This window comes from Trypanosoma conorhini (genome assembly GCF_003719485.1).
Source record: "Trypanosoma conorhini strain 025E chromosome Unknown Tco_14.4_contig_00235, whole genome shotgun sequence".
NCBI classification, from domain to species: domain Eukaryota; phylum Euglenozoa; class Kinetoplastea; order Trypanosomatida; family Trypanosomatidae; genus Trypanosoma; species Trypanosoma conorhini.
Window position 1 is genome coordinate 1 of NW_021704321.1, and position 21,006 is coordinate 21,006.

General features: G+C 63.9%; 9 protein-coding genes across 9 annotated transcripts, besides 29 other annotated features; all 9 read left to right on the forward strand.

Annotated features, from left to right (window-relative positions):
* Positions 1-20: 20 nt before the first annotated feature.
* Positions 21-40: a microsatellite.
* Positions 41-309: 269 nt separating this feature from the next.
* Positions 310-390: a sequence feature (A-rich).
* Positions 388-425: a sequence feature (GA-rich).
* Positions 426-943: 518 nt separating this feature from the next.
* Positions 944-983: a sequence feature (A-rich).
* A 9-nt stretch (positions 984-992) lies between these two features.
* Positions 993-1,049: a sequence feature (GA-rich).
* A 44-nt stretch (positions 1,050-1,093) lies between these two features.
* On the forward strand, positions 1,094-2,524 carry Tco025E_04541 (LMBR1 domain-containing protein 1; the record flags this gene model as incomplete). Its single annotated transcript, XM_029371451.1, has 1 exon — positions 1,094-2,524. The coding sequence occupies one exon, from the start codon at positions 1,094-1,096 to the stop codon at positions 2,522-2,524; it is 1,431 nt and encodes a 476-aa protein (XP_029228446.1).
* A 133-nt stretch (positions 2,525-2,657) lies between these two features.
* Positions 2,658-2,695: a microsatellite.
* Positions 2,694-2,778: a microsatellite.
* An 80-nt stretch (positions 2,779-2,858) lies between these two features.
* Positions 2,859-2,881: a microsatellite.
* Positions 2,882-3,151: 270 nt separating this feature from the next.
* Positions 3,152-3,174: a microsatellite.
* Positions 3,175-3,272: 98 nt separating this feature from the next.
* On the forward strand, positions 3,273-4,247 carry Tco025E_04542 (uncharacterized protein; the record flags this gene model as incomplete). Its single annotated transcript, XM_029371452.1, has 1 exon — positions 3,273-4,247. The coding sequence occupies one exon, from the start codon at positions 3,273-3,275 to the stop codon at positions 4,245-4,247; it is 975 nt and encodes a 324-aa protein (XP_029228447.1).
* A 253-nt stretch (positions 4,248-4,500) lies between these two features.
* Positions 4,501-4,538: a microsatellite.
* Positions 4,539-4,589: 51 nt separating this feature from the next.
* Positions 4,590-4,613: a microsatellite.
* Positions 4,614-4,633: a microsatellite.
* A 214-nt stretch (positions 4,634-4,847) lies between these two features.
* On the forward strand, positions 4,848-5,345 carry Tco025E_04543 (cytochrome c oxidase VII; the record flags this gene model as incomplete). Its single annotated transcript, XM_029371453.1, has 1 exon — positions 4,848-5,345. One exon carries the CDS (start codon positions 4,848-4,850, stop codon positions 5,343-5,345), a length of 498 nt encoding a protein of 165 aa, XP_029228448.1.
* A 308-nt stretch (positions 5,346-5,653) lies between these two features.
* Positions 5,654-5,698: a sequence feature (A-rich).
* A 51-nt stretch (positions 5,699-5,749) lies between these two features.
* Positions 5,750-5,800: a sequence feature (GA-rich).
* Positions 5,801-5,959: 159 nt separating this feature from the next.
* Positions 5,960-6,024: a microsatellite.
* A 54-nt stretch (positions 6,025-6,078) lies between these two features.
* Positions 6,079-6,108: a microsatellite.
* A 24-nt stretch (positions 6,109-6,132) lies between these two features.
* Tco025E_04544 (aldehyde dehydrogenase, mitochondrial precursor) lies at positions 6,133-7,635 on the forward strand (the record flags this gene model as incomplete). The annotated part of the gene is made up of 1 exon (XM_029371454.1): positions 6,133-7,635. The coding sequence occupies one exon, from the start codon at positions 6,133-6,135 to the stop codon at positions 7,633-7,635; it is 1,503 nt and encodes a 500-aa protein (XP_029228449.1).
* A 143-nt stretch (positions 7,636-7,778) lies between these two features.
* Positions 7,779-7,803: a microsatellite.
* A 44-nt stretch (positions 7,804-7,847) lies between these two features.
* Positions 7,848-7,891: a microsatellite.
* A 99-nt stretch (positions 7,892-7,990) lies between these two features.
* Positions 7,991-8,039: a microsatellite.
* An 87-nt stretch (positions 8,040-8,126) lies between these two features.
* Positions 8,127-8,151: a microsatellite.
* Positions 8,152-8,313: 162 nt separating this feature from the next.
* Positions 8,314-8,337: a microsatellite.
* Position 8,338: 1 nt separating this feature from the next.
* Positions 8,339-8,362: a microsatellite.
* Positions 8,363-8,396: 34 nt separating this feature from the next.
* Positions 8,397-8,436: a sequence feature (A-rich).
* Positions 8,437-8,534: 98 nt separating this feature from the next.
* Positions 8,535-12,650, forward strand: Tco025E_04545 (uncharacterized protein; the record flags this gene model as incomplete). Its single annotated transcript, XM_029371455.1, has 1 exon — positions 8,535-12,650. One exon carries the CDS (start codon positions 8,535-8,537, stop codon positions 12,648-12,650), a length of 4,116 nt encoding a protein of 1,371 aa, XP_029228450.1.
* Positions 12,651-12,738: 88 nt separating this feature from the next.
* Positions 12,739-15,537, forward strand: Tco025E_04546 (uncharacterized protein; the record flags this gene model as incomplete). The annotated part of the gene is made up of 1 exon (XM_029371456.1): positions 12,739-15,537. The coding sequence occupies one exon, from the start codon at positions 12,739-12,741 to the stop codon at positions 15,535-15,537; it is 2,799 nt and encodes a 932-aa protein (XP_029228451.1).
* A 161-nt stretch (positions 15,538-15,698) lies between these two features.
* Positions 15,699-15,768: a microsatellite.
* Positions 15,769-15,778: 10 nt separating this feature from the next.
* Tco025E_04547 (uncharacterized protein) lies at positions 15,779-16,936 on the forward strand (the record flags this gene model as incomplete). Its single annotated transcript, XM_029371457.1, has 1 exon — positions 15,779-16,936. The coding sequence occupies one exon, from the start codon at positions 15,779-15,781 to the stop codon at positions 16,934-16,936; it is 1,158 nt and encodes a 385-aa protein (XP_029228452.1).
* Positions 16,937-16,958: 22 nt separating this feature from the next.
* Positions 16,959-19,172, forward strand: Tco025E_04548 (uncharacterized protein; the record flags this gene model as incomplete). Its single annotated transcript, XM_029371458.1, has 1 exon — positions 16,959-19,172. The coding sequence occupies one exon, from the start codon at positions 16,959-16,961 to the stop codon at positions 19,170-19,172; it is 2,214 nt and encodes a 737-aa protein (XP_029228453.1).
* A 307-nt stretch (positions 19,173-19,479) lies between these two features.
* Positions 19,480-19,507: a microsatellite.
* Positions 19,508-19,509: 2 nt separating this feature from the next.
* Positions 19,510-19,544: a microsatellite.
* Positions 19,545-19,569: a microsatellite.
* A 102-nt stretch (positions 19,570-19,671) lies between these two features.
* Tco025E_04549 (heat shock protein DnaJ) lies at positions 19,672-20,826 on the forward strand (the record flags this gene model as incomplete). The annotated part of the gene is made up of 1 exon (XM_029371459.1): positions 19,672-20,826. The coding sequence occupies one exon, from the start codon at positions 19,672-19,674 to the stop codon at positions 20,824-20,826; it is 1,155 nt and encodes a 384-aa protein (XP_029228454.1).
* A 10-nt stretch (positions 20,827-20,836) lies between these two features.
* Positions 20,837-20,909: a microsatellite.
* A 39-nt stretch (positions 20,910-20,948) lies between these two features.
* Positions 20,949-20,987: a microsatellite.
* The last annotated feature ends 19 nt before the right edge of the window (positions 20,988-21,006 follow it).

Genomic DNA, 21,006 nt, shown 5'->3' on the forward strand with positions numbered 1-21,006 from the left:
GGGGAACTCTATCTAGTGTTTATATATATATATATATGTACGCGTGGGCCACGAAGGGGCGGGGAGCGAGCCGTAGCAGCAAAAATGTTCCGATAGGGAAAACGTCCTTCGAACCTCATCTTCCTTCTTCCCAGTTTGTTGTCCCCCGCGTCCGTGCCGATGACGCCCAACGCCACCACACCGCAAGAACTGGGCCTGGGGGAAAGGAAATGTGTGCGCGTGCGCGTGGGAGCCTGTGCCCCCGCCCTGGAGGCAGCGAACAAGAAAAGGACCGGTAGCAAAAAAAATGAGGGGAAGGAGAGGGATGACACGAAGGACGACGAACGAAAACAAAACAAAAAGAAAGGAACAGGAAAGGATAAGGACGACAAAAAGAACGAAAAAAAAAGAGAGAGAGAGAGATAGTGAGGTAGGGGGACAAGAGATGGCTCAAAGAGGAATTTGATGGCAGAAGAGCGCGCTGCTGCCGATGGTGTATGGCTGTGGCTGTTTGTATTTGTGTCGGTGCCTTGTGCTCTTTCTCGCCGCCCACGCGGCGGGGGGCGACGCACGGGGTATCCGTCCCCTGCGGCGGTGCAGCGGCGACTTCTGCGCGGCCGACGGGGGGCCTCATCCGCTGCTGCTTTTGTGGTTGTTGCCTATTACTCTCTTTCTTTCCTTCTCTCTTTCTCTCTCTCTCCCCCCGTTCTTCCTTGCAGTTGCCGCGGCGCGGATTGGGCTTTAGGGATAACACCCGCAGGGCGGCAGCCGGTGGTTCTGGCGAACACAACCTTGGGGAGCCCGTCATCTCCCACCTCCTTCCCTTTTTTTTTTCTCCCACCCACTCGCTCTCTGTGTGCGGGTTGGGTGTGCATACAATTGCGCCACGGCGCCCCAACCGCGCCCGGAACTGAACAAACGGGGTTGGCCAGTGAGGGTTCGGTAGACTGCCCTGGAGAGCAGCCAAAGAAACAAACAAACCAAGCAAGCAAACAAAAAAAAAAGTGCTGGTAAGGAAGAGGCGAGGGAGCAGCGGCAAACAAGGAGGATAGAGAAAAAGGAAGAGGGAGTAATAACCGTTCGCGTGTTTGCCTCTCGTGTGCTCTCTGCCTCGATGCTCAACTGGTGGCTGATTGTGATCCTGGTCGTCGTCGCCCTGCTGTGCGTGGGGCTGGGCCTCTACGTCCTCTTCTACTTTGTCTCGGAGGACGACGACGGCGGGGACTACGGCGCGCGGGCCATCGTCGTCCTCGGCATGGTGGTTGCCATGGGCGTCGTGCTGCTGCTACCGCTGGACGTCGCCAACGCCACCGACCCCACCGTGCCGCACAAGTACTCGAACACCCTCAACACGCAGCTCATGTGGCAGATTGTGCTTTGGATCCTCCTCATCCTGGCCCTCGTCGTGGTGCCCTTCGTGATGTTCTTCTACGAGGCCTTCGACCCGGAGAAGAACAGGCTCGGCAAGCAGATTCTGCAGGCGGTGCTCTACACCCTTGCCGTCTTTGGCGTGTTTGCCATCATCTGCGGCGTGTGCTACAGCCTGGTGGGGGTGGCGCGGGTGCCGGTGAAGACGTACGTGGGATTCCCACAACTCGTCGTCGACGTGGACGACGTTGTGTACAACGGCTCACGGGGCTCTGCCTACGAGGACATCGGTGTCAGCTTCTTCACCTACTGCGTCGGCCTGATGTGTTTCATTGGCTGGATCGCCTTCTTCTTCTACGGCGGAGTGGGGCTCGTGTCCTTCCCCATCGACCTCATCCTCGGCTTCGTGAGGCGGACCAAGGCGATCAGTGGCTCCCGCTTCGCGGAGGAGATGGCCATCGTCGCAGCCAAAAGCGATGCCCTGCTGGAGTTGTCGCTGGAGTTGCAGCGGAAGTGCCGTGGCAGCATCAGCGCCTCGCAGCGGAACAAGATCAACATCCTGCGCAACGAGACGTACCTGCTCGAGGCACAGCAGGAGCAGCTTATATGGGCCTACACAAAGGCGGGTGGCTCCCCCTTCGTCGTCTACGGCCGTCTTTTGCTGGGCATCGTCTCCTGCGGCATGAGTCTGGCGTGGATCCTGCATATCTTCATCTACAACACCTTTGACGTCTCCCCCTTCCTCAACAACATTCTCACCGCGCTGGACGGCGTCTTTGCGCTCTTCGGCGTCATCGCCTACGGGGTGTTTGTCTTTTACCTGATGTGGGTGACCTTTGAGGGGCAGGTGCGCCTCGGCATGCGGCTTGTGTTCCTGCAGATTCATCCGCTGAAGCCACACGACACGACACTCAACTCGCTGCTGTTTAACGTGTCACTGTGCCTCCTGACGGGCCCTGCCATTGTGGAGTTTGCCGCCCGCTCCTTTCAAGAGTACGGCCCACTCACGGCGATCAACGCACTAATGAACATTTATGTGCTGCACCTGAAGGGCATCGGGTGCTTCATCAAGTGGGCCCAGCTTTGCTTCGTTGGCATCTCGCTACTGTCAGTGGTCTGGGTGCTTCTGTGCCCCGTGAAGGTGCGGCGCAGGGACCCGACGAAGCTGCGGCTTTGAAACGCCCCAGATGCACTTGAGGGCGTTGAGTGTGAGTGTGACCTTCTTCCCGGGTGCGATACCCGGCCCCGGCTGCGTTGGGCGTCGTGGTGCCCGTTTGGTGCACGGCGGCCCTCATGTTTCCCTCCTGCAGTTTTTTTTGTTTGTTTGTTTGTGTGTGTTTTTTTTTTGCCGCTGCCGCTGCCGCTCTCTCCGCTGCGTCCACCGCCTGCCCTTCCGAGCGGAGGTGCCCCCTCCGCCGTCGCTGCGGCGGCTCCCCACCACTTTCCGCCCGCGCTTTGCAGGCGTCCTCGCTACGGCCACGCGCCACCCACCGAAAAAAAAAGGAGCAAATACACCCACACACACACACACACAGTTAAGCGAGGGAAAAGAAGAAGAAGAAAGGACAAGCGCGGGATAAAATACACGAGAAACAAAGCGCAAGTAGCGTAAAACCTGACAAAAAAACAAAAGGACACGTAGGCGGACGCGGTCATTCCATTCCATTCATATCGTCTCTCGCACTCGCCTTGCGACCACGCCGCGAGTTGGTTGCAGGGGCACCAAGAGGGCCGCGGAGAGTAGGACAAAAGAAAAAGGAGGCGAAAGAGTTACTTTGTGCGTTGTACTGCGGGGCTTTGCGCCCACACACACGCACACGCACACACCCGCGTCCATTGCCGTGTACGCAAGGGTTGGAGGGTAGTGCCTGTGGTGCTGTATTTTCCATTGAGGGCCCTCGCCAGACGCGGCGCGGCCGCTGGTGATGAGTGTCGCCCCACAGAAGGGGCAGCTGCCGCAGCTGAGCCTACCTGACGGTGTTACGGTGTGGGATGGGAATGCGCTTGATGATGCAAGGCGGAATCATAATTCCGATGGGAGTGCCGATCGCCTCATGCTGACCATCGACATTCTTGGGGCGCGTAGCAAGGAGTCGCAGGGGCTGAACACCGTATTGACCTCCGTCGCGCGGCTGCGGGAGAACCGACAGGCGCGGATGTATCTGCTTTGCCACGACGGCTACGGCGTCGGTATTTTAAAGATGGGGGTGAAGAAGTTGTTCGTGACGCACCCCGCCTACCCTGCGCTGGTGGAGATTGACCCCCTCTGCGTGCTCGACTTCTTTGTAGACACCAGCTCCCAACGCCGCGGGTACGGAAAGACGCTTTTTGACGCCATGCTGCTAAACGAGGGCCTCAGCCCCGGGGAGGTGGCCATCGACCGCCCCAGCGTGAAGTTCCTTGCGTTCCTGCGGAAGCACTACGGCCTGGTCGAGTACACGCCGCAGTCAAACAACTTTGTGGTGTTCCACAGCTACTTTGACAAGTGGCAGCCGCGGCGTGGGAGGGGGTGCAGAGGCGAGGATGCCGCGTCCGCTGGCGTGCCTGCGCGGTCGCAGGGCGGCAAACTGCGGGTTCACCCCGGCTACCAGGGACCGACGCACACAATCAACGCGCTGGGGGCAGATACCACGCACCGTTTCCCGCTGATTCAAACAACTTCGCAGGGGCCCTCGGCATCGCCGGACCCAAAGAAAAAAACGGCGTATGAGTTGCAGTATGAGGAGTATATGCGGGAACAGGCGCAGCGGAAAGAGCAAGGGCATACGCTTGTTTGGACTGGCGCCCATCCCGTCTCTTCTTCGGAGGTTGCGGCGGCGGGTTGTGCCCTCAGGCGTCGCGTTTCGCCTACCCGCAGTGGAGTCCAGTACAACATCATTAGCGGGGCTCCAGAGCGCTGATGTAAAAAAGAAGTGCCAGCGATGCAACGGGCATGTCTCGGTTGGTGAAGGTTACATGTAGCTTCCCAGGTTCAACTTACAATTTGACTGCGGCCTTCATTTCGTGGGTTCGTAGCGGAGACGGCGGTGGTCGTTACCACATCCTCTTCTCCTTTTTCTGTTTTTGGGTGGCTGAGGCTGGTGTATCAACGCCTCACCCAGGTTTTTTTTTTTGTCCTTCGTACGCGCGTGGGGCGGGTGGTGTTATTTTGTGCCCCCCTCCCTCCCTCCTTCCTTCCTTCCTTCCTCCCTTGGTGCCCACCCCTTCTACGTATTCCGCCACTCCCTCGGCGTCCCGTTCCCTGTGTCTGCGTGCGTGTGTGTGTGGGAGGAGGAGGAGGAGGAGGGCTCGCCTGCCTCCCACCGCACCCGCTCCCCTTTTTGGGTTTCGCGTGCGCGCTTTGCTGCCGGCCGCGGCGGGCGGTGAAGTGAGGCGCCCCCCCCCCTCTGCATCTTCTTCCTGCGTGTCCCTCTCGTCCTCCCGCGCTCTCGTGTGCCCTGCAGAGAAGTAGTTAGAGTGAGCTGAAAAGCGAGCGAGTGGTTTAACATATTCGAATACTCATGCCGCGGCCTTTTGGAGTATGGGCGCCCGCCACGACCCTTGCGGAGTACCGTGCGCGTCTGCCGAACATAACGGCGTTCGGGCTGAAGTGGGTGTTCTCGGCGAAGCGGGAGGTATACTACCACCCCGAGGCCCTCGCCCACTTCAAGGACCACCAGCAGTACAAGGACGCCGTGGACACCGTCCGGGCGATGCGCTACTCCGACAAGTTCTTTGGTGAGGGGCAGAAGCTGCCGCGCCACTTCATGTCCAAGCTGACGGCGATGGTGGTGCTTCACGGGGTGCTGGTCTATGCCTTGGTGAGCTACTTCTACGGCGTCCACGTCCCCGCCAACAACCCGACCTGGCGCAAGGTGGTGAACAAGGAGTGGGAGGAGGCGATCAACACCTCGCCGTGGGACCACATGTCGCACGTCTGGCAGTACAGCGACCAGTACGCGGCGGTGATGGGCGACACGGGCTCGCCAGGGCCGCGGAAGTTCTACATCCCGGCGTAGTCGCGCTATCTAGTGTGCATGCCTCGTCCGCGCTCGCCCGCCCCCCCTCCCTGCAGCCGTGACACTTGCGCGTCTGCGTGCGTGTGTATGCGTCTGCGCGTAGTAGCCCAAATCTAAAAGAGAGAAGGGGAAAAGAGGGAGTAGGAGGGGAGGGGGGAGGGGGCGAAGGAACCGGGGCAAGGCAATATTTATGTTATGCAGTTCGCTTCTCTTTGGCGTTTCTAGGAGTTCAGGGATATTTGTATTTGCCGCCTTGCTCGGTCCACCTCTCACTGCCGCCGCCGTGCACGCGCAGTCTGAGCGGGGGCAAAAAAGAAAAAAAAGAAACAAAAAACAAGACAAAAAAAAAAGAAGAGGGAAATGGACCCAATGGGGGGCCGGGTAAAAAAAAACATCATCATCATAGAGGAGGAGGAAGGAAGATGAAGCAAACAAAAAAAGAAGAAGGAAAGAAATACTGTCAGAGGGTCCATGAAGAAAAGGGTAGTAGCAGTAGATGCCGCCCAAGGCGGAATCGAGGGCGTAGCAGTTGGGGGGGATGTGACACTTCGACAGGAGCTACTCGTGCGACGCTGCGGCCGGAACAGTACGACCCCTGCGCGTGTGTGTCGGTGTTCTTTTTTTTCTTCTCTTGTTGTTGTGCCTTTTACTCGTCGTCTCTCTCCTTCTCTCCCTCTTCCCCCCCAATTTATTCGGTGCATGCGCGCAGAAGGGCTTCCCATCCATCTTGCTGCAACAACACCAACAACAACAACAACAAAAAACCGAGTGTGAAGGGGACGACGTGATGCTGCGCGCCACCACCCGGGCTCTCTGCGACCGGCCTCCGGCGGTCAAGCGCTTGCAAGACAAGCTGCTGATCAACGGCAAGTTTGTACCGGCGGTCTCGGGAAAGACGTTTGATGTCGTTAACCCGGCGACGGAGGAGGTGTGCGCCCGCGTGGCGGAGGCGGATGCGCCGGACGTCGACCTCGCCGTCGCGGCCGCCCGCGAGGCCTTCCAGCACTACCGCACCACAGACGGCCGCTACCGCCGCGGTTTGATGCTGAAGCTGGCGGATGCCATTCACCGCCACCGCGAGGAACTTGCTGCAGTGGAGACGCTGGACAATGGAAAGCCGTACGGCGTCGCCCTGCGCCTGGACTTGGCGCAGGTGGAGGAGTGCTTCCGCTACTACGCGGGGTGGGCGGACAAGGTCTGCGGGCAGGTGCTCCCCACCAGCGGGAGCAACTTCAGCTTCACCAAGCGGGAGCCGGTCGGGGTGTGCGGGCAGGTCATCCCGTGGAACTTCCCGCTGCTCATGGCCGCGTGGAAGCTGGCGCCTGCCCTTGCCATGGGCAACACCGTCGTGCTCAAGCCGGCGGAGCAAACCCCGCTGACGGCGCTCCGCCTTGGAGAGCTTGCCGTGGAGGCCGGCTACCCGGACGGGGTGCTCAATATTTTGCCCGGTTTTGGGCCAACCGCCGGCGCGCGGCTTGCCATGCACGACGACGTGGACAAAATCGCCTTCACCGGCTCCACCGTCGTCGGCCACCAAATCATGCGGATGGCTGCGGACTCGAATCTGAAGCGGGTCACGCTGGAACTCGGCGGAAAGTCCCCGCTTATCGTCTGCGACGACGCCGACCTCGACGCTGCCGCGACAGTCGCGTCGGAGGGCGTGTACTTCAACACGGGCCAAGTCTGCACCGCCTCCTCGCGCGTCTTTGTGCATGAAAAGGTGCATGACGCCTTTGTCGCGAAGCTGAAGGTGCTGGCGGAGTCCCGCCGCGTTGGCCCCGGCGACGACCCCGCAAACAATCACGGGCCGCTTGTCTCGGCGCGGCAGCACGAGCGCGTGCTTGGCTACATTGAGAAGGGCAAGGTGGAGGGCGCCACGGTGGTGACGGGCGGGGCCCGCTGCGGCGACCGCGGCTACTTTGTGCAGCCCACCGTGTTCACCGCGGTCGCCGACAAGATGACGATTGCGCGCGAGGAGATCTTTGGCCCCGTCGTCTGCGTCATGGCGTTCAAGACGATGGACGAGGCCATTGAGCGCGCCAACGCGACGACGTACGGGCTCGCAGCCGGCGTCTGCACGACGGACGTGGAGAAGGTTATGCACTGCGCCTCCTTCTTAAGGGCCGGCACCGTGTGGGTGAACTGCTGGAACTGCTTCGACGCCGCCATGCCGTTCGGCGGCTTCAAGCGCAGCGGCCTCGGCAGGGAACTTGGCGAGCAGTCGCTGCAGCACTACACCGAGACCAAGTCCGTGCACATTGCACTGAAGGGGCCGTTGGTGAAGAACTAATTTGAAAGCTAAAACAGAAAAAAAATATATATACACACACACAGGGAACTCTACTTTCTTTGTTTTTGTTACGATGCTGACTACTCGTACAAAGGTTTGGGTGTCTTGGACGCAACTCGGCGCGAGTACGCCTTTACCGATTGCCTCCTCCTCCTCCTCCTCCTTCTCTTGTGTTTTGTGTTTCGTTTCTGACGTGGGCCTGCAAGCGACTGATATTTATTTATATTCATATTTATTTATATATATATATATTTTACGGTTCCTTCTTCGCATCACGAACGTTTGTGGGTGACCTGCGTCTCTGCGGGGCCTCTGAAAGGGAATCGACGTGCGTCTCTGTTTTGTCTCATGGGAGTTATGATTATTATTATTATTTCTTTTTTTTTTGTGGTTTCTTTGTATTTGGCGACTGTCTTCTTCAGCTGCCGCCTGAATTCAGCGCAAACGATTTGCGAACGACACCGCCCACGCATGAGGGCCGTGGCAGCCGCGTGTGCGTGTGTGTGTGTTTGAGTGATCCGCCAGCATTTCGTTCCTTTTTTTTTTCTATTTCTTCCACTTTCTGTGTGGGGGCGCGATGCTCGGATGCTGCCATTGCTTGCAATGGCGGTGATTCTTTTGCACAGGCGTTGTGTTGTCTTCCTCGCTTTGTCTGCCAGCCACTGCACGCCGCAGCGGCACACACATACACACGCACGCACATAGAGAGAGAGAGCGAGAGAGGGAGGGGAAACAGCAGCGCGAAGGGCTGCCTGCAACCCAGACAAGAAAAGATTGAAAGGAAAATAGAAACAAAGGAAACGGGTGTTTGCGTGCGGGTAATTGTGCTTCTGTTCTGGTGTCGCACACGTACGCGTGGCGTTCCAGCAAAGAGACCCGCGGCGTTGTGTTTGGCGGGGATGTCGGCGTCACAGATGCTTCTCGCGCGGGTAGAGATCCGGCGCTTGTCTTTTGTAGCAAACGGGTCGGAGGAGGGGGCGGGGGACGGTGCCGTGGAGTGTTGCGTCTCGCTTGGCGCCCCGCCTGGCGTAGAGCTGCGCCGCCGCCGCCCGCCGCCGCAAGAGACGCACGCGGAGGCGGCCAGAGGGCTGCGGCTGCGCTGCGCCGCGAACGTTGATCTGCAGGGAGTCTTCTTCGAGGTGCGGCAAACGTCAGACGCGCCGGCCGATTCGGACGTCGAAGACGTGCGGCTGCAGTGTGGCCTGTGGTGCCGGACGAGGCGGTGCGACCAGAGCGGGGCGACAAGCGACTCCTCGTTGTCCAAGTTCTCCTCACTTCCTTGCACCGACGCGTCTGAGGAGGAGGAAGCGTCCTCCTCGTCGTCGTCGTCGTCGTCGGGGTCGCGTTGGCAGCTGTTCGCCGAGGGCGGCGTGCGAGCCACGCAGTACGGCCTGCAGGCGGTAGAGTTGGAGGTGGACGCTGCCGCAGAATCGCCTTGCGGGTCTTTGGCGTCCGTCTTGTTTTTTGTCGCGCCGCGGCTGCACTGCACCGTGGCGGCGGAGGACGACGGACCACCACCGCGGGCGCGTTTAGAGGCGCACGAGATCTGCGATCCCACGCCGCTCCGGGCCGCCGCCGCCGCCGCCGCCGTTGCCGCCGAGGAGGAAAACGCGGGGGGCTCGGAGGGCTCTGTTGGCGGTGGGGCCGCGGCGACCGAAGCGGCGTCGTCTACCTCCTCCGCGAGGGGCGGGGAGGCGGGCGAGCCGGAGGCCACGCAGGAGCGAGAGGCCCCCGCGGTGGTCTCTGCGTCGCCATCCGCTCCGGCTGAGAGCGCCGTGGTGCGGTGGGCGTTGTTTGTCGACATGGCGTCTTGGAACTGGTGCCTGCCCGCCGCCGAAAAGGACGTGGAGTGCCCCTCGCCCGGGGAAGCCGGGGAGGACGCCTGCACGGCAGCCGAGCGGCTCTGGCGGCTGACTCTTTGCACGGCGGATGGACGCGTCTTGGCCCGCGGCTCCTCCTTTTGCGGCTCGGTCTGCTGTCGTCAGGGCTGGTCTGACCTCATTGTGGCCGTCGGCGACGACATCGCGGCGGCCACCGTTGTGTCCCTGCAGCTTCAGTCACTGCTCCCCGTCGCGCTTGGCGCGGACGCCGGTGACAATAAGGAAGTTGCGTTTCCTCCGCAGGACAATGCGCCGGCGCCCGGCTGCCCACTGCGGTGGGTGCCGGTGGCAACCTCGGCGCTGCTGCCGATTGCGGAGCTGCTGGTGTGCTCCGCAGACGCCCGCATGTGCCCGGTCTCGCTGTACGCGGCGGCGGCGGCGGCCGACGGGTCCGTTGCCGCCCCGTGCTCCTTCCCTTTTCAGGCGGGTCAAGTGGTGCAGGCGCAGGCGACGCTCAGCTGCGTGTCTGCCGCAGTGGGCGCGTCTGACGCGGCGGGGTGGATGCGGGCGCCGCAGCGCGTCGCCGCAGAATGCCATGGGGAGACGTTGCGCCTGGCGCGTGGCAGCCGCCCCCCGCAGCGTCCCGCCGCTGTGTATTCTCTCGCACTGCACGTCTGCTTTGCGGTATCGCAACGACTCTGCTGCCAAGTCGACGCGGGTGCGGCGTATCCGTGTGTGGCGCTTGCGATTAGCGGAGGGTGTGAGACACTGCTCGAGGCGGCGCACGAAGACGACGACGCGGGCCGCGTGGAGCTCCGGCGGGCTCCTGTGATGCGGTTTGACGCGCGGGTGCAAACCACGCTTGACGAGGCACACCCGGTGCTGCTGCTGACGTTGCACAGTCCAGTCGCACCGGAAGTCGTGTTTGGGCGGGCGGTGCTCTCCGTGTTTGAATTGCCGCCCGCCTCCGCCGGGCGTCTCTGGATTCCGCTCCGAGTCGACAGGGAGGCCGACCGCGAGAGCGCCACCGCCGCCGCCGCCGACGACGACGACTGCGACGAGCGGAACTGTGCGGGGTGGCTGCACTGCGGCTACGCGTGCATCCTCCGCCCTGACGAGCACGCGACGTCGGCGGTGTCGCTGGCGAATCAAGAGCTACTCCAGCAGCCGACGCCACTGCCCGCGCCGTCCTCCGTGCCAAAGTATTTGACCTCTCCGTCCCTCACCAAGCCACTCCGGTGGAACTGTTTGCGGCTCTGCATTGTTGCGGCGGCGGATTTTCGTGGGGCGCTGACGCGCTCCGGTAGGTGGGAGCAAACTGGGGGCGTGTACGCCGAGGCAAACGTGCTTCCGCCGCCCCGTGCTGTGGGCCGCACGGACAGTTCCACGCTGGCTGCCGCCTTTACAACCCCTGTCCTCGCCTCCAGCCACCCCCACTGGGTCTGCAGCAGCAGCCTGGCCATTGCTGCAGGCACGACGCATCTTCTGATTCGGCTCTTTGACGACATGGGCGACAGCGGCGGTCAAACGAGTGAGGACACCGAATGCCTGGGGGTACTCGACATCCCGCGCTTCGCCGCCTCACGCTTCTGGACGACGCCCGCAGGGGAAGCATGGCTGCCGATCGTGTCGCCGATGCAGGGGGCCTTGGACTGCTATCACGGCGCGGTGCTCTTGCGCTGGGCATTTAGTGGCCGGGACTATCCGTCTTGGGCGGCGCTGCGTGGCATCGGGGCCGAGCCTCGCCCGCATTGGTCTCCTTCCGCGCTGCTCCAGCCACACGGCATGTGCTGGGTGCAGCTAGGCTGCATAGAATTGCTCTGGACGTGGCTGCTGCACTGCAGTGCGTGGAGGGCGTCCGCCGCTTCGGTGTCGCTGCGACGTCCAAGCTTCTTTTTGCGGCTGTGGGCGGGTCATTTCGCGCACGAATTGCCCTTGGAGCCCTCCTGCGAGGGAGACTGCTGCGTCGCCGTGCATACGACGGTGTGTCTCCCGCTCAGCGACCATTTGGAGGCGGCTCTGTGCTGCTCCCACGACCCCCGTTACTCGCCCGCCGCCTCTCTGTCGTCGTCTCTGCCCTTTTTATCCACGGAGGAGACCTCCAACGCCGTCGTCGTGCTTGGAGGAGGGGAGCTGCTGCTCTCGGCTGAGGCGAGGGCAGACATTGCCGCCTCCCAGCAGCTGCGCCGGGCGGTGATACGGATTGAGCCCCGTTCCACGTACCCGCCTTGCGCTGCACAAGCGGGCCTGCTGACGCTGCAGCTGCAACATGCTCGCATCGCACAAGAGGAGGCGGCGGACGCCCACCAGCGCCCACAGTCGCCACGGTGGACGTGGCCGCCTCCGCCTCTCTCCACAGTCGTGGAGCTGCGTCTAGGGGGCGTGGTCGTGATGAATACCCAAGCGCCACTTGTCCTCTCAGACCGCACGCTCTCGCCGCCGCCGCGCTGGGTTGTTGGCGTCCGCGAGAAGTCGGGGAGGTCGGGGAGTTCAGGATTGCACGGCGCGGCAGGAGCCTCGCTTGATTACATTATACACCCTCCGGTGACCTTGAATGCCACCGCCGCCGCCGCCGCCGCCGACAAGTCCGCACGTGTTGGCGGGGGCTCACTGTATCTTCATTGGCCCGCCTCACCGTTTGACAATGGTCTGCATCTGCGCCCCCCGCCACCGACAGTTGAGCTCCTGCTCTCAAGAGAAGTTGCGACGACGCCGCAGGCGGGAGCCGCGGCGGCAACGACCGAGTTTGTTGGGTCCGTCACACTCGACTTGTCGCACTGTTTCGAGGGGGCAAGTGGCACGCAGTTGTACGCCCTCCGCCACCCGCCCGTCCCGCAGGACACGGCAGGGGGTGGGGGACGCTTGATTGGGTTTGCGGAGCTGCACTTTGCCCACAACTTTGTTCAGGACGACGTGTGCGTGGGGGAGAAGGCCGCCGTGGCGCCAGCGAAGGCGGTGGGGGGTGAGGGCTTCTTCTTCATGGAGGTGGTGAAGGCCCACTACCGGCAGCGGGCGCGACTTCTGGACTCCACGCAACCCCGAGATGCGGGAGAGCCACTGACGTCACTTGTCGTGGACGTTGAAGGGACGACGTGGCGCACGAAACCCCAAAAGGGCATGGCACCGTGTTTTGACTGCCAGATGGCGTTTGAGCTTCCGCAGCCGCCCAAGCTTGAGACAGGCAAAAGGCCCTGACGACGTGGTGGAGGTTCGAATTCAGGTGCTCCCTGAGCCCTCCATCGGCGACGACGGTCCCGCCCTGACGGAGGCGACGTGGTCGCCGATGTTCGCCACCGCCTTTGCTTTTCTGCGGCTGCGGCGAAAAGACGTTCTCGCTGCTGGCGGGCTCAGCACCGATTGCTGGGTTCCGCTGTACGCCGCCGAAGACGGCATGGGCGGTGTCCGCGTTCTGACCGGCGAGGTGCTTGTGCGTTGGGGCTGGCGCCTCCATTTTTCATGCGACGGGGCGGCGCCTCTGACGGTCTGCACGGCGCTGCCGCCACCGCCCGCGGTTCAGCCGGCCGACGAGGTGGCAGCGCCGACGTCCGTGAAGGGCGGTGCGGAGGTCCCTTCGCCGCCGCCGCCGCCGCCCTCGTACCTGTGGCTGCAGGTGTGCGATTTTGTGGCCCTCGGTGGTTCTCTTCGTGACACTGCGGCGGGGACTGAGGGCGGTGAGCTTTTCGTCGTGGTCTGCATAGACGAGACACCATCGGTCTCAGAAATGCCACCCCGTGACGAGGATGACCACCAGCCGCAGGAACCACGACGGCTGGGCTGTTCTGCGGCAAAGTACGGGGACTGCACTGCTGGCGCGGTGTTTGATGCTGCTTCCAAGCGATGGGTGTGGATGGAGTACTGTTTGCTCCCTTTGCTTCCTGATGAAGAGCTGAGCTTTTGCTTTGAGGTCCGCCGCAGCGGCCGCGACGGCGACACGCATTTGGTGGGCAGCGGATCTTTGACTCGTCGGGATTCCATTGGGCGTTGGAAGGCGGCGGTGGCCATCTTTGCTGCCGGCGCTGCGCAGCCCTGCGGTGCACTGACAGTGGCGCTGCTGCAGGCCCCTCTGTCCGGGGCGTCGACAGTCGTCTCCACCAGTCAGCCACGGGAATTGGCGGCGCGGCCCCTGGCAGGCGGGGAAGCAAGCCAGCCAGAACCAGAAACGGGAGGTGAAGTGGAGGGTGTGGAGTGCCCCCCAGCATTCTCGGTGTTCGAGGCTGCCGAGTTGGCGCTGCTGCGCGTCACTGTGCACACCGCAGAGATCTACGGTCGCAGCGTAGCTCCATCCGACGGCGGTTGGGAGTTAACGCTGCGGAGTGACGTGGCCTGCGCTGCGGGGGACACGTGCAAGTGGACCCGGCTGGAGGCGACGCCGCCCTTGCGGGGCGCCGGTGGCGAGGAGTGGGTGGGTGCGGTGTGCGCGCGGAGTGGGTCCGCGCTTGAGTTTTCCCTCCTGCGTCGCGTTGTGGCTGGAGGCAGAGGCGCGCCGCCGACGGGTCCGCGAGAGGTGTGCGGGCGGTTTGTTGCCCGCTTTGCCCTTCCGTTGGCCGGAGACCCCGAGCGACGCCTCCACGTGGATTTGGTGCGTAGTGCTTCTTCCGGCCCTTTTAAAGACATCCCTGTTCCTGTTGGGCGGCTCTGCGCCTCCTGCTGCCCGCTCATGCACTCCGGCGCGTTGTACGATCCCCGTCCGGTGTTCTTCCGGCGCACGCTTTACCTTGCGGTGGCGGAGCTGCTCGGCGTCGTGCGTGTGCGGCGGCAGTCGGCAAACAACACAGCCGAAACCAGCGACTCGGAGACGGCAGAGGAAGAGGACGGGGCACGCAACGAGGAGGCGTATTTGTGCATGCGGCTGCAGTGCGGGGCAGCAGCGGCCGTGTCCTCGCTCTTCGCCCCGCCTACGGTGGCTGTCTCGAGCAGGCGCGGGGCGCAACTCGACGGGGAGCACGACTGCCGCGTGCCGCACTTCTCCCTGCGGCTGGACTGCGGCCCTGAAGACGCCGCGGAGGCTGCCGCCGTGCGTCTCTCGCTGCACCTCTGCCCAGCCCCCACGCTGCCGCAGCGGCAGGGTGCGGGCAACGATGTGCCTGCGGGCGTGTTGATTGGGGAGGCCCTCGCGCAAGTGCCGACGCCCCGCACGAGCGAAGACGCGAATTGGCCATCGGCCGTCGCCGCGGTCGACTGGGTGAACTTGGCAGTTGACGCCGCCTCGCTCTGGGTGCCCATTCCGGCCGTGGGCGTGAGGTCAGCGCGGACGGCGTACGCACGCCTGCAGTATGCCTGGTCGTATGAGGTAGGCCTGGGCAGCTGGCTGGCGTGCATCCGAATCCGTTCGCCGGGGCGACAGCCCACGCTTCACCGCCCGTTTCTTTGCTTTGTCATGCGGTTCCCGAACGGCGTTAGGCTTCGTCTGCCGCTGGATCTTTTCGGGACGCTTCTGTCCTCGCCGCAGCCACCACGCGCCGATCACTTGGAGGGTGTCGCACTGCCGCTGCGATCCGCTTGGTCCTTTTCCCACATCCAACTGCCGGTGGTGTGGCCGTTGGGGGCGCAGGTTGAGGCCGTCGAGCTGCACGATCGCGTGGCGGCGGGGTTCTCCATGCACTTGGGCACACACCCGTGGACCTCCGGCGACACCCCTCTGCTGTCCCTCCTCCTCCTTGACGACATCGCGGGTTCGGCGCAGCCGTCGTCAAGGTCGCCGTTCTCTGCCTCCGCGCGGTGGCTGCGCTTCGCAGACGTGGGCGGCGGCGCGCAGGGGGGACGCAGACACGAATGCGGCGGCGCACGAGGTCCTGCTGGCGCCCTCCGTTTGTCCGCCAGGAGGCGCCGGCGTGGCGGCGCGGGACCTGCACGTGCCCTTCCGCTGGTGGCCCCTGCAGGCCTCCTTGCGTCTCACCGTCCCTGGCCACGACGTGGTGGCGCTGGGGGCGGGCCGGTTGGCGGTGAGCTGCCGCCTGCGCCTCGGCCGCTGGCGCCCGGCGTCGGCAGCAGCAGCAGCAGCGGCAGTGGCAGTGGCAGAAGGAGAGGAATGGGTGTGGGAGGGCGATGGGGCCGAGGCCGCGGAGGAGTTCAGGGAGGATGAGGTGTTTGCCACACACATTGAGGTGGAGCCGTCCACCGCCGCTGTGACGGCGACGTGGGGCACAACCGCCGCTGGCGTTGGCGGCGTGTTTACGCGTCACTTGTCTATCGAAGAACTGCGCGAGGGGGCGGTGCGGCATGCCGTGCGAGTGAGCGTCGTTTGCCGCGCGCGCGGCGCCGCTGCCGCCGTCCCCGGCTCCACAACTGCCTCAGCTGCGGCAGCAGCTGCAGCGACGACGGGCATGACCGCCATTTACGTCTGTAGCGGCACTTTTTTTCTTGACGACGGCTGCGCCGGCGTCCATGGGAAAACGCGGCTGCTGCTGCTGCGCGAGGGCGACGCGGCCCCCGCGCGGACGTTGGACGCGCCAAGCGACGCCGCCGATGCGCTCACTCTGGCGTGGGCTATTGCACACGACCAGATGACGCTGTGCCCCCCGGCGCGGGATGCCTTTCCCGTGGCTGCGTTGTGTACTCCGGCGCTTGACGCCCTGGGGGCGAAGCGGCGCTGGCGACGACATCGGGTAGGCGACGCACACCGGCCGCCTGCGATGCCGTCTTGGCTGGTGACAGCGGTTGACGTGCGAGACCTGCCTGTGCTGTTGCCGGTGACGGCCAACAGGACTGTGACGACGTCACGCGTTTTCGCCTCCGCGGGGTTTGTTCCTCCGAACATTCCTGTGCTGGCGTATTTGGCTGCGCGGAGGCGACGCCGCTGCCCTCCCCGCAGCTCGCCCGCTGCGTTGAAAGAGAAGCGGCAGCAACAGCAACAGCAACAGCAACAGCAGGAGGAGGATGAGGATGAGGATGATGACGGCGTAGCGGGGGCGAAGTTCGGCGCTCGTTTTCCGCTCGTTTCTGTGCGTGCCACTCCCACCACCCCGCGACAACTTTGCTCCCGCTACGCCCTGCACATTGAGCCCATGTGGTGCGTGGAGCCGCAGGAGTGGGTGGACCACCGCCGACCGCTGCAGCTCACGCTGTGGCAGGTGCTCTCGTATGCCGAGCGGCTCAGCTGCGCGCTGGGCACGCTGCGCCTGGACGCCGTTCTTAGAGACGCCTTTGCCCACCTTCCCACTGGAGTTCGCGGCGACCCTGCGGAGGAGCTTGTGACGGAGTGGTGGCCGCTTGCTGGAGGGGAGTTGCCGCCGCAGGACGCGGGGAGCGTTCGCCTGCGGTGCCGCCCCGTGCCGCACGCACCGAGTGGGGCGAGCGTGGGCTTCTGCCAGGTGCCCGTTTGCGTGGAGCTGCTGCAGATCACCGCACACTCCTTCAGGGGCGGCCGACCCTCGAAGCCTGGGGGCCGGCTGGGGCTGGTGCTGTCCCCCGCAGGCAACACCCGTTTCGCCTCCTGCAGCACCACATGCTTGCTGCCTGGCGGGGACGACCATCCCCCCTAGGGAGGAGGGGAGCCGTGAGGAGATGAGGCACCTCTGCAGCGGCCCAAGTGAAGGCGGCGCGCACGCGGCTGCGAACGGCGGCGGCGGCGGCGGTGTGACCTCGGAGGAGCTGGTGGCGCTCTCGACATTCCACAGCCTCCTCCTCGAGGGACGTGGGGCGGATGCCGGCGCGGAGCAGCGGGCGTGGCTTTATGTGGACGTGCTTCTGGTGGAGTGCAGAGGCAGCGGCGGAGATGCACAGGGAGGCGGGACTGTTTCCCGCGACGACATCGTGCGCGTGCTGGCCTCTGACAGACTGGATTTGCGCCGACTCCCACACCTCCTCGTCCCGAGCGGCAATGCAGAGGGGGCAGATCTCCGGCCACCGCAGGAAACACCAACGGCGGGAGCCGCAGCGCCGCCTCTGTACGGCGCCGCCAACTTCACAGTGATGCTCTCCTGCGCATCTTCACTCGTTGTCACCGTTCGCCTCCACGCTGTTGTGCTCGCCGCAACACCGCGTCTGCTTCATGACGGGGGCGCGTCTAGCAGTGAGGAAGACGCTGCCACAGTGTGTGGCTGCCCGCGCTTCTTTTGCGCCGCGGATGGCCACGGCGAGGACGCGCACACCGCCTGCACCGGGATCCTCGCCGCCGTGGGCGGCAAGGTGTATAGACTGGGACGGCGGGTGTGGGAGTGGGACGCGCGTGAGCTGCAGCGCGCCCGTTCGTCATGCGCCGTTGCGTTCAGCCTGCCACGGCTGCGGTGCTTCAGGTGGAGGGCGGTGCGGGCGGGCGAGGGGGAGGTGTCGCGGCCCCCGCCCCTCGCCCGGCAGCGGGGTCCGTGTGTCGGGCAAACCGCGTGGGTCCACGAGGACCGCTACGTCATGCTGCACGGCGGCCTCTGCCTTCCCCCGTCTGGCGCTACACCGCGACCGCCCCCTAAGAATAAAAGAAGGGCTGGACGACGGAGCCGACCTCGGGGTGGTCGAGTTGCCGGCGATGCTCCGCCTACTCCACGGACAGCTGCGCTTCTCCATTGGGAGGAGGAGGAGGACGCCGCTCTGCCCTGCTACGACACCAAACTGCACGTCTGGGGTGCGCTGGACACCGAGGGGGGCGACGTCGGTGACACAAGCACCAGCCGTGGCGCGGGGCTGCTCCGCCAGCAGGTGTTTCACTCCGCCGTGCTCATGAACGACAAGGTCTGGTGCTTTGGTGGTTGCAGTCTGGCGGCGAAGAGGCGGGGCGAGGGAGCAGAAGCCGTGCGGACCATGCTTGCGGAGGCGGCAAGTGCCTGTCAAGCGCCGCTCTTCAATGCGTTGACGTGCCTTGATCTTCCGACACGCCAGTGGCGCACTGTGGAGCCGGTGGCGCCGATGGAAAGCCGGGCGATGTGCCCCGATCGCACGCACGCCCCGTTCTGCGCAGTGAGCTCGCCGCTTGTGTCGGCTTCGCCACCTCCCCTGGCGTGCCACACGGCGGTGGGGTGGAACAATCAAATGTTTGTCTTTGGCGGCCTGCGGGAGGCGAAGGAGGGAGGGGCGACGACGCTGCGACCCTCCAATGCGCTCTACGCGTTTCACGTCACACGTCTCTCGTGGTGGCTGCTCTCTCCGCCACCCGCCGCGGGTGGGGATGCCTCTGGCGACGGGAGCAGCCGTGGCGGGGATGACGAGGGGCGGTGCAGAAATTGGCCCTCCGCGCGTTACGGACACGCCGCCGCCATTGTGCCAGAGCATCCGCATGGCGCCTTCCTCGTCATGGGGGGCGCCACACGCCTGGCGGCGAGCGAGGAGCGCAGCGAGGAGGCGGCGTGGCGCTGTGCCTGGGATGAACTGTTGTGGGTGTACTACGCGGCACTCGGCTACTGGCAGAGGGTCGATGCCCCGTCGTCTGTCCCGTCCACGCGACGCGTCTTCTCCTCCCTGCAGCTGCTGAGGGTAACTGGCGAGCCGTGGGTCTCGTACGTGGCTGTCCTCGGCGGCGGGTGCGACGCCGCGTGCCTGGAGCAGCCGCAGCAGGCTGAGGAGGAGAAGGAGGCGAACGATGCCAACGGCGGCAGCGACGCGGCATGCGCCATCGTTGCCAGGGGTGCCGCAGCAGGGCATGAAACGGTGCAGCGTGTGCTTGCCACCGCCCTCGCCTCTCCGCAGTGCGGGACCGTGTGGGTTTCACTGGAGGAGCGGGGCTGTTGGCATGCGCCGTCGCGGAGTCGAAACTGCGAAGGCGGCGAACGGCCAATGAGAAGTGATTGACGGGCACAATTCACACCTGCACAAATATATATTTGTATGGGCGCCAGCATGCGTAGTTGCGTAGGCTATTTGCTGTCTCCCGTGCCCCGCTGCGCACAGGCGAGTCAGGCGGCACATGGTGAGTACGACGGGCAGGGCTGCAGCCGCGCCGCCCCCTCGCGTGATGGGACATCGTTGATAGACGAGGAAACGTGAAGTGGCGGGTCGTCGTTCATAACACGCATTGCAGTTGGCGTTGTCTGTCTCCACTGCGAGTAGCGTCGCCGTGCCCCTTGACGAATGCTTCTTTCTTTCCCCTGCTTCCTTCCTCTCACTCTCTCTCTCTATCCCTTTCTTGGTCTGTGTGCGTGCGTGGGCGCCGCTGGGTAGCGCGTGTGTGTGTGTGTGTGGGGGGGTGGCGGGGCCAGCGAAGCATAGGAGTTGTGGTTGCGACTGACTGCAGGGAGGGGCGCCGCTTTTTCTAGATTGGCTGCTGTGCACTACTTAGTTTCCGTCCCGAATGCCGCGGCGCAGGGGCCTCAGCGCGCCGCTGCTCCTTTGCCTCCTGCTCGGCGTCTGGGTTGCGCTGCCGCCCCACCCGCGGCAGGCGGCGGCGGCGAAGTCGACCCCCGGCGCGGGCGAGGAGGACTTCTACGAGGTGCTCGGCCTCGGCGTGGAGCGCGATGACGCGAGCGAGCGGGACATAAAGTCAGCGTGGCGCAAGCTCTCGAAGCGGCACCACCCCGACCTCGCAGGGGAGTCGCAGCGGGAGGTCTACCAGCGCATCCAGCGCGCCTACGAGGTGCTCGGGGACCGCAGGAAGCGGAAGGTCTACGACATCCTCGGCCTCGACGGGGTCAGGAAGATTGAGCAGCCGCAGGACCAGCAGCAGCAGCAAATGAGCGCCTTCTTTTCCTTCTTTGGCGGGGGGCAGCCGCAGCAGCAAGCGGACCGCGGCAAGAATGAGGAATTCCTGCTGCTGGTGCCGCTTGAGGACATCTACAGTGGGGCGGCGCACACGGTGAAGCTCGTCAAGCGGAAGATCTGCCGCGCCTGCCGCGGAACCGGGGCCCGAAGCAAGGACCACCTCCTGCGCTGCCCGCACTGCGATGGCGAGGGGCGCATCATGCGTCGCGTGCAACTCATGCCGGGGTTTGTGCAGCAGATGGAGCAGCCGTGCCACCACTGCAGCGGTAGCGGGGCCATCATATCGGAAAAGTGCCCGATGTGTAACGGCGTGAAGACGGTGCGGAGCGCCTCCGCCATTAGCATCGACATTGAGCAGGGCACACCGGACGGCCACATCCTCACATATGAGCTGGAGGCGGATCAGCAGCCAAACCAAGTCCCCGGCGACGTTGTCTTCACGGTTGCCACCGCCCCCCACCCCCGCTTTATCCGTAGCAACGACGACCTCACGGTGACCGTGACGCTCACACTGAAGGAGGCGCTGCTGGGCTTCAGCAAGACGATAACGCACCTCGATGGTCACCTGGTGCAGCTGAAGGCCTCGCAGGTCACGCAGCACGGGGAGCGGCGCAAGATCTCCGGCGAGGGCATGCCGAAGCACCACGTGCCGTCGGAGCGGGGCGACCTCCACGTCATCTACGAGGTGGAGCTGCCAAGTCAGCTGACGGCGGCGCAGCAAGAGGGGCTGCGGCGGGCCCTCGGCTAAAAGACAAACCGAACCAAAAAAAGAAAAGAAAAAGAAAATGAAAAAAAAAACGGCAAACGACAAAACAAAACAGAACAACAACAGTTTAGCGGTGAGGGGGAGTCGTAGGGAGAGAGAGGGACGTGTGTGTGTGTGTGTGCGTGGGCGTGTGGGCGTGTGTGAAGGCGATGTACGTTTACC